This window comes from Microtus ochrogaster, chromosome 18 (assembly GCF_000317375.1).
Source record: "Microtus ochrogaster isolate Prairie Vole_2 chromosome 18, MicOch1.0, whole genome shotgun sequence".
NCBI classification, from domain to species: domain Eukaryota; kingdom Metazoa; phylum Chordata; class Mammalia; order Rodentia; family Cricetidae; genus Microtus; species Microtus ochrogaster.
In genome coordinates, this window is record NC_022020.1 from 52747661 (window position 1) to 52757504 (window position 9844).

The following is a 9844-nucleotide window of genomic DNA, read 5'->3' on the forward strand; positions in this document are numbered from 1 at the left end:
AGGGAGAGGGACTTGATGGGGGAGGGGGAGGGAAATGGGAGGCGGTGGCGGGGAGGAGGCAGAAATCCTTAATAAATTAATTAATTAATTAAAAAAAAAAGTCCTGGACTAGAATGCTTTATCCATGATTCTACCAAACCTTGAGAGATGAAATAATTCCAATCTTTTCCAAACTGTTCTAAGACACAGAAGAGGGAGGAACACTGAAGCTAAAACACAAAGAAAGAAAACAAAACCTCAACAAATACTATCAAGCCAGTCCAACAGCACATTAAAGGCCACACACCATGACTAAGTGGGATTTATTTCTGGAACACAAGGATGGTGTCCTGGCTAGTATTTACTACCTTGACACCTAGATTCAAGTTTCTTGATAGAAAGTCAATGTAAGACAAATGTATTATGTGTTGATATAACATGCAAAAAGGAACACAAAAGAACAATACCATTTGTTACATCACTGAAAAATAATAAACTATTTAGGAACATTAATAACAAGGAAAATTATAAGACACAAAGATGGTCTATGCTCACAGATTGGAAGAATTAATATTGTTAAAATATTCACATACCAGCCAGGTAAAGATAGTATACATCTTTAATTCTAGCACTCAGGAGGGAGAGGCAGATCTCTGAGTTCAAGGACAGACTTGTCTACAGAGTGAGTTTGGGAATAGCTAGGGCTACATGGTAACCCTGTCTCAAAAATCGAAACAAAGAAAATCCATATACACAAAGTCACCTACAGATTCAACTCCATCCCCGTCCCCCCCCAAAAAAAATAGAGTTTCTTTTTCTTCTCTCCCTGTGCTTCCTTCTCTTTGTCCCTTGTCCCTCCACTTTCCTTTTAAGGTTAGACACTATATAGCCCAGACTGGCCTCAAATTCATGATCCTTCTACTTTCTGAGAGCTGGGATTATAAATGTGTATTCCCATGAAAAATCTTTTTTTCTTTGCGGCTTTTTTTTTTTTTTTGAGGAAGGGTCTCACTATGTAAACCAGGTTGACCTCAAACTCATAAACACCCGTCCACCCCCTCTGCCCCTCCAGTGTTAGCATTAAAGGCTAATTAAGTGGAAAACACTCAATTACGGAGTTATATCTCCAGGCCCCCAAAGAATCTTCATTTAAAAAAAATTATTTTAAAGATTTAATTTTCTATGTATGACTGCTTTGTCTGCATGTAAGTATATACACCACATACATACATGTATGTGCCCTCAAGGGTCAGAAGCATTGGGGGTGGGGGGGTGTACCACATTCCCTAGTTCTGGAGTTACAGAGAGTTCTAAGTTGTCATGTGAATATTGGGATTCTAACCCATGTCCTCTCAAGAGCAAACAGTGCTCTTACCTGCCTATTCATCTCTTCGGCCTTCTACCCCTCCACTGGAATCTTAATAATCATTTTCCCAGAAACAGAAAAAAATACTCCTGAAATTCTTATGGTGCTATGGTTTGAATGTAACTGTCCCTTTTGGGCTCATTTTGGCGGGGGGGGGGGCGCAGCTGTGGGGCCTGCAGGGCACAGGGAATGACTCAGACGTAAAGTCATCAGAGGACATCTGGAAAGCACTTCTGTCCTCTCTGCTTCACAGTCCCGACACTCCTGCTGTTCCTGGACTCTTACAGGTGAGAGGCAGCTTACTTTATGGGGGAAAGGAACTTGCTGACTACACAACACATAGGGTCAATGCTTAAAATACTAACAAATGCTAATAACTCAATAATAAAACACTATCTGATGACCCTGACTTAAAAATAAGCAAAGAACCTAAAGAGACAATCCAAAGGTGACACAAATAGTTCACAAACACATGAAAGAATATGCAAACATCAATCATTAATCACTAGGGAAATGAAAATCAAAACTAGACTGAGAAATCACCTTCTGTGTCAGGATGACCTCTGTCAAATAAACAAGCTCCTCAAAGACCCAGTGGTAGTAAGTGGAGCAAGGATGCAGAACCCAGGCATTTGCTGCTGCTGAAGAGGGCACAGAATAGTGCGGCCACTATGGACAGTCTTCTCAGGGGGCAGAAGGCTTGCTGCACAAGCATGAGGCCCTGACTCTGGAAAAGCTGTGGCCCCAATGGTGGGAAGGGGTGGAGATGATTGGTTCCAGGGGATTGCTGGGCCAGCTCGCTTATCTCCAACAGTATGCTCCAAATGCAGTGAAAAACTGTCTCAAAACATGGTAGAAGACAGCAGCAGATCCCTTCATGCTGACCTCTGGTCTCTGCATGGCACACACAGGAGCGCCCACACCCACCCACACCCATGATCAGAAGGATTCTGAAAGAAATGAAGTAATACTATGTGTCTGTCATCTACAGCTGTACACATGTCAGTTTAGCAGAGCTTTCTTTCCTCTTTTTAGCACAATCTTATTTAGCTCTTATAGAAAAAGTATCCTAGAGGCTACATCTTTTATCCCTCCTTTCTGCTGGGGAGCACAATGCTCTCATGTTCAACATCAGAGAAGGGAAGAACTGTCATATCAAACGTGAGGGTACATGTTAGTGAGCAACAGCTAGGAGAGGAGGGGCGGGAAGGAAAGGAAGACACAGGAGAAAGAGAACTGTGGGTTACTTTTACATGTATGAGTAGAAACACAATTTTCCTAGCAGTGACTCGTGAGCACAGGAAGTGAGGACTTACCTAGTCTGCTCCGCCTAATTTCTTCTGGTGACACAGGCCGCAGCTTTCTTTCTGCTTTAATTTCTTCTAATATTCTTTCATGGAGGCTTCGTGGTCGGGGTGGGGTTGGTTTCAATTTCCTGGCTGATGCCTTGGAAAGGAAGAGCAATGGTTAGAGACTCGATTAGCTGTTCTGACTTTATTCATACAATACAGAATTATGAACTGTATTTCTCTGACTGTCATGTTGCACAATAAAAGGTTATTCAAGTCATTCAATATCAAGATTTCAAATTTTTAAATTTTCTATGTATGTTAATATATATAAGTCAGACAACAATTCAAGGGAGTGAGTTTACACCTTCCACTTTGTGACATCCGGGGCAAAGACCCCAGACCATCAGTCTTGGTGGCAGACACCTTTATCTACTGTCAAGACTTTTAATGCAATAGGAGACTACTAGGTCTCCCAGTGATCTGATCACATGTACTCAGGTAAACTGAAGTAGTCAGATCTGCTAAAGTTATAGTCATGTCCCCTTTATGCTACTGTTTTGAAAACTAACTATACTGTTGTCATTTTGAGACTCAAGTCTTATTCTATAGTCCAGACTTGTCTCACACTTGTGGCAACCCCTCATCTCAGCCTCTTGAGTGCTGAGATTATAGGGCAAACCACACCCCCTGTCCACAGAACCATTAGTAACTCACCACCTTGAAGTACTACTGTCTACAGTCTATTAAGGAGGACACTGAGGCTGAGAGGCAGGTTAACTTGTTTAAAGCTCTATCAAGCTAGACTGTGTTGCTAGTGTGAACTATCCGGTTCTTATGACTCCCCTTTCTTCTGCTTTACCCTCGCTGTTACTTTATGCACACAGGCTTGACATGGTTTGATGGAAGCCGGCTACTCAGCCAGGAGGAAAAGAAGTAAGGAGAAACACAAACAGCATTTCGAACAGCATTCTGAGTCTATGGCTTAGGAAAAGCCTGGCCAACAAACTGTTAACAGAAAAGTGAGGACACATTCACTGTAAGACACCATCAGCATGACAGTGTGGTCTGAGCAGTGTAGCAGCATGATCTGAGCTGGAAAACCAACCATGCCAGAAACCGTGTGGTGTGAGTTTTCAGCTGTTACAGCAGGTATTCAGCCAGACCGTGCACTGACTCAGATTGTTATAATTGTATTGAATAACTGAAGGTATGTCACTGTGCTGTAGACTGTGGTTTACAGGTGGGCTTCATACTTTCAAGGGAGAGCTTGGTAGAGAGCTCCTGTCCCTGGGGAGACTGTGCTATGTTACATACTGGATTTAAAGGAGGTCTTGATCTGATGAAGTCAAGGATGATCTCATGAGCACTCTTTCTTAACCGAGGGGGAATGTCACCATTGACCTAAAAGGAGACAAAAAAATAACATGTCATGTGAATCGAGAACCTATCACTGCATGTTCAGTAACTAAGACTCTGATTTCCCAGATACCACAGGTGTGACTCTGTCTTTCTTAAGGGGTGGGTTTTTGAGATAAGGTTTTGAACTCATAGGCAGTGTGGAAGGTGACCCTGAACTTCCAAACTTCGTATTTCTACATCCGAAGTGCTGGGGTCACAGATATGTGTCATCAAACATGTCTTTGTTTCCCAGTCTAACTTAAATAAAACAGGCTGAACTACCACCTCAGGCCTGGTTGTTCCCCTGTGACAACTGCACTGGGATCTACCCAACACCACTCCCTTCCTCCATGTGCACTATACCCAGGTCCCATAGCAGCCCTCAGCAGCAATTGCTACAGAGCACAGCCCAGCATGTGAGTGTCAGTGCCTAGCTTAAGAAGTAGAGCTGTAGGATCGACCACAGGCCTGATATAGCATGACATTTACTCATGGATTTCCTAGTGTTGAGATTTTTAAAATCCACTGATATTATACAACTTAATCTGACATTCTAAGTATAGAATTCTATACTTAGAATTCTAATTCTAAACAGACTAATATGTCCTTCTAAATAATTTTCACATGCTTCTAATAGTCTCTCCACCACAACAAGATGAAAAAATGAACAAAGTCGGCTTGCAAGTTCCAACATCCACACAAACACATCACATGAGCTGCTCTTCTGGTGCTTTTGTTTTTGAGACTGTCTTATGTATCTTAGACTGGCCTCCAATTGATATGTAGCTAAGAATGGTATCAAACTCCTAATCCTCCTTCTCCAGCTCCCAAGCGCTGAGATTATGTGTATGTGCTACCACTCCTGGCTTTATCTTCAGTGCCTTAGAGCTACAACCTGGCTCTCAACCCACTGTGCACCAGCAGTCATTCTGAGGACGGGAGCTGAGTGGAGACAAAGTAAGCTAGAGTATGTATAAACAAAAAACAAAAAACACTGCTATTGAGCCAGCAGATCATTCTCAGTTCATAGAACAATTGCCAAAACAAAACAAGCAGTCCCAACTGAAATAAGAAATGGTTACAGATCAACAAATTATAGATTTCAAGAAAATAGAGAAACTTGATCATATTTCAGGGGCACATAGGTGTAACTCCAATTCCAAGGGATCTAGCACTTTCTTCTGGCCCCTTTTACACCAGGCACACACAATGCACTTACATACATGCAGCTAAAGTACTCAAATGAATAAATAGATAAATCTTAAAGAAATAGAAAAAGAAATGTGTAACATGAATTAGTTCAAGAACAAAGGATGTCAATGCAAACAGTAAGCAAGGAAAGAAAGAGCTAGGACAACAATATTAACAGCAGATAAGACAGATGCCTCGGAAACAGCTAACAAAAAAGACAAAAGCAGACACCAGATACCGAAAATGTAATAATTATAAGTAATAATAATTACTTGCAGCCAGGTGGTGGTAGCACACACCTTTAATCCCAGCACTTGAGGGGCAGAGACAGAGGCAGACAGTTCTCTGTGAGTTCCAGGCCACCCTGGCCTACAGAGCTAGTTCTAGGACAGCCAGAGATACGCAGTGAAACCCTGTCTCGAAAAACAAAAGACAAAACAAAAAAACCCAAAAGTATATATGTATCAAAGTAAAGAATCAAACACTGAAAGTGAGATGAAAATTTCTAGAATAGCTGAAGACTTTAATACTCCATTTACAACAGTGTACGGAACAGAAGATCAACAACATAAAGGGATTTGAACAACTCTGTAAATTAACTAGAAGTGCTCTCCACTAGTAAAAGAATATCCGCCTCTTTCCCCTCACTTCCTCTGCCTCTCCCTCCCTTCTACTCTTTTCTGAGACAGACTTTCTGCCTGTACCTCATGAGTACAGGGAATCACAAATATATGTTACCACACCTGGCAACTGTAGAATACATATTTTTCTTAAGGGCTCAAGATTTCTCAAGCACAGCAAAACTAGGTTAAAAATTTAAAAGATGCGGTATTCCACACTTGTAGCCCCTGCAAACAGGAGGACAGTGAGGGTACTGCGAGAGTCTCAACAAGAAATGGAGGTGACGGGAGAAGAGGCTCACAAAGGAGAGATTTTAAGGCAGAGCTTACAGGGTTTGCTGAGGAGCTAGATGTTCCTTTCCTCACAACTCGGCTTGAGGACCTCACTGTATAGCTATTAATAAAGATGTATACAACAGGATACATAAAACAACCAGTTTATACCTGACACTGAGGTGATGAGTTTGATGAACTCTGATACATCCACAAGCTAGAACATATGGAATTACTTAGAAGCACTAACGATACGGAAGAAGACTCACAACATGAAACAAGATATCAGGTTGTAAACTGAAATCAGCCCATTTTGTCTAATAAAATGTAGAAAGAAGACCGAGGATTAAGAGAGGCACATGCTTGAATCCCTGGCACTCAGGAGGCAGAGGAGAGGCAGGAGGACCACTTTTGGATCAGTATGGTCTATCACAAGTCAGGCCAGTCAGTGCAAGATAGCAAGACCCTGTATCAAAATAACAAGAATAACAACACACCCACCAGAAAACCCAGAGCAGGGGATGAATATGAATGCAGTTGACGAAGCACCATAACTGTCTTAGGGCTTCTACTGGGAAAGAGAGCAAGTAGGGGAGGAAAGGGTTTATTCAGCTTACATCACTGAAGGAAGTCTGGACAGAATCCTGGAGGTAGAAGCTGATGGCAGGGGCCATGGAGGGGCACTGCACACTGGCTTGCTCTCCATGGCTTGCTCAGCCTGCTTTCTTATAGAACCCAGAACCACCAGCCCAGGAATGGCACCACCCACCATGGGCTGGGTCTCCCCCCCATTGATCACTAATTGAGAAAATGCCTTACAGCCGGATCTCTTAGAGGCATTTTCTTTATTGAGGCTCCTTCCTCTCTGGTGACTCTAGCTTGTATCAAGGTGACACACAAAATCAGCCAGTAAAATAATAAAATTTCTCTTTGGTTATGAAGTTGTATGTTTATAAGTTTCCTTTATTGAACTTAATGTATCTTCCAGGTTTTCTACAATGATCAAATATTCTTTTTTGCTTTTTTTCTTTTCTTTCTCTCTTTTTTCTTTTTTTTTCAGACAGGGTTTCTCTGTGTAGTCCTGGCTGTCCTGGAACTCACTCTGTAGACCAGGCTGGCCTTGAACACAGAGATCTGCCTGTGTCTGCCTCCTGAGTGCTGGGATTAAAGGTATGTGCCACAACTGCCCGGCAGTGACCAAGTATCCCATGAGAAGAAAGAATACTGATTAGCCCATTTCCAACCAATAACCCACAGGCAACCATCTGAGTGCTTACCATTACTTTCCTCAAGGTGTATCTTTTGCTTCGAATGTCATCCATGAGCATCTCATAAGGGGTAAGCTGGTACTCAATGGGCAACGGGTTGTACTGCCGCTGTTGGACCTTCTTAAGTTTGACCCCATTTCGCAAATCCCGCATCACCTGTACCCAGAATCGTGCCTGAAAGAACCAAGTATGGATCATTATCAATACATAAATCCACTAGTTTTCTCTGAATGGTTACAGTCAAAGAGAATAAAGGAAAAGCATGAATATAAAACAAGTAAAGGAAACAATTTAGATTTTAGGATACCATTAGATGTGTAGGAAGTCAGCATTAGAAGACAAACGTCCCTTTGGTAGTTTGAATGTAACTGACCCTCATAACCTCATAGGCAGTGGCATTATTAGGAGGTGTGGCTTTGTTGGAGTGGGAATGACCTTGCTGGAGGAAGTGTGTCACTGTGGGGGTGGGTTTTGAGGTCTCTTGCTTAAGCTTCGCTCGGTATAACTTTAACTTCCTGTTGCCTGCAAGATGCAGAACTCTCAGTTATTCCTCCAGCACCACCTCTGCCTGCAAGCTCCCCATCATAGTGATGGTGGACTGAACCTCTGAAACTATAAGCGAGCCACCCCAATTAAATGTTTTCCTTTATAAGAGTTGACGTGGTCATGGAGTCTCTTCACAACCATAAAACTCTAAGACAGTCTCCATTACGACTCTGCTTCCTGAAAGCATTGGATTCCCCACACCCTGACTTGGGGTCTGGCCATACGACGGTGTGGTCAGTGGATAGTGAGAGTGAGAGACACTAAAGACTTCAAAAGCACAAGTACTGAGAGCTGTTCTTGTGCTTCTTCAAGCCTGCTCGGCTCTGCGCCCACAGCTGCCCTGCAGGTTGGTGAGTGAGCTAAGGTCACGTGACTGTGCTGTGGCTACTGCTCCACACACAACTGGAGGACACATGTACTTCCTCTTCAGCTTCTGTACCAGCAGCTGCTTTGCCTTCCGTGTGTCTCACCAACAAGAAATAAAATAGTGAAGAACTGACATCTTGTGTTTTATAAATATGAAATGCTCAGAATTACAATTTTATATTATCTAGTACACATCCTGTAATCAGTTTTCCTATCTACAAATAATAAGATGCTCTGTCCACCTTCAAGAGTTCTAATAAGATGAAATTTACATCAAATACTTAGCATAACAAATACTAAAATGTGTATTGTTCCTTAACCGCTTTGTTCTCCTGTCTTATCAGCGAAAAGTTAAACAATACAGTATTTAAAATGTAACTTACCAAAATTAATGTGTCTTCAATAGCTATCTAAAAATGTTTATTATAAGTCATAAGAATTTTCCACATTCAGGTATACAGTTCACTGATAGAGGAAGTGGTTTGTATGTATGAATTTCTGAATTCTAACTGCATCACCAAACCACTTTCTTTATATAAAAATAAATGATTACATTTCTCAAAATCATTTTTCATTCATAATATATTAATACACTTTGTCACTCTCTTCTGAGGCTGCAACTCAGATTATCAGGCTGGGCATCAAGTACCTTTGCCCACTGAGCCTCTGCTGGCCTGCCTCTAAAGATGTTCAGTTCTCCACCGCTTCTTCCTCCTCTCACTCTCATCTTTCTAGATAGTTCACCTGAGCGATATTGGAAGATGAGGTGTAATCTAGCAGAAGGAACTCCCCTTGAAGTTTGTGAAGTTCTGGTCACTGAATGCTTCAGTTTGGATTATTATTTTAATTATTATTTTTCAAAACTTAGTGACTTACTACTGTTATTATTAGGTGTGACGTATATACGTGGGTGTGCAACCCCACGGAGCATATGGAAGTCAGAAGACAACTCTGTACAGTCAGCCCTCTCCTTCCACCTTTTCTTCTCTAATTAAAGAATGTACATTTATTTATGTATTCTGTATGAACATGTGTGTATGTATGTGAGCATCTGTGTGCCGTGCCATGCCTGTGGAGGTCAGATGACAACGTCCAGGAGTCAGTTCTCTCCTTCCACTGTGTGGGTTCTGTAGCTCCAACAGGCTTGAAGGCAAGTCTTTTCTCCACTGAGCCCTAACACTGCCCCACAGTACTTTTTGTTTACTTTTCAGTCAGGCTCTCACCATGTAGACTTGGCTGGCCTGAAACGTGCTATGAAGCCCAAGAGCTAGTCTTGAACTCATAGCAATCGACCTGCTTCTGCCCTCTGAGTGCTGGGATTAAAGGCATATGCCACCACACCCAGCTATTGCTAATCTCTACACACACACACACACACACACACACACACACACACACACACACACACACACACGTGTCCCCTTCCTACCCCACCATAAACCACATCACAAGCAGTCAAGCTGGTCTAGAATTTGCTAAGTAGTAAAAGATGACTTTGAATTCCCTGGAGGTCTGTCTCCATTTCCCAAGCACTGGATTACAGGT

The 9844-nt window shown here is 42.1% G+C and overlaps 1 protein-coding gene across 4 annotated transcripts in view; it reads right to left on the bottom strand.

Moving 5' to 3' along the window:
- Spire1 (spire type actin nucleation factor 1) overlaps positions 1–9844 on the bottom strand; it is a 102278-nt gene that overhangs the window by 30440 nt on the left and 61994 nt on the right. For all 4 annotated transcript variants that reach the window (XM_005356227.3, XM_013349544.2, XM_005356226.3 and 1 more), the window contains exons 5-7: positions 7397–7561; positions 3952–4038; positions 2662–2791 (exon numbers count right to left, since the gene is read on the bottom strand). In XM_005356227.3, coding sequence (XP_005356284.1) covers positions 2662–2791; positions 3952–4038; positions 7397–7561 — 382 coding nt within the window. The remainder of the gene's footprint in view (positions 1–2661; positions 2792–3951; positions 4039–7396; positions 7562–9844) is intronic.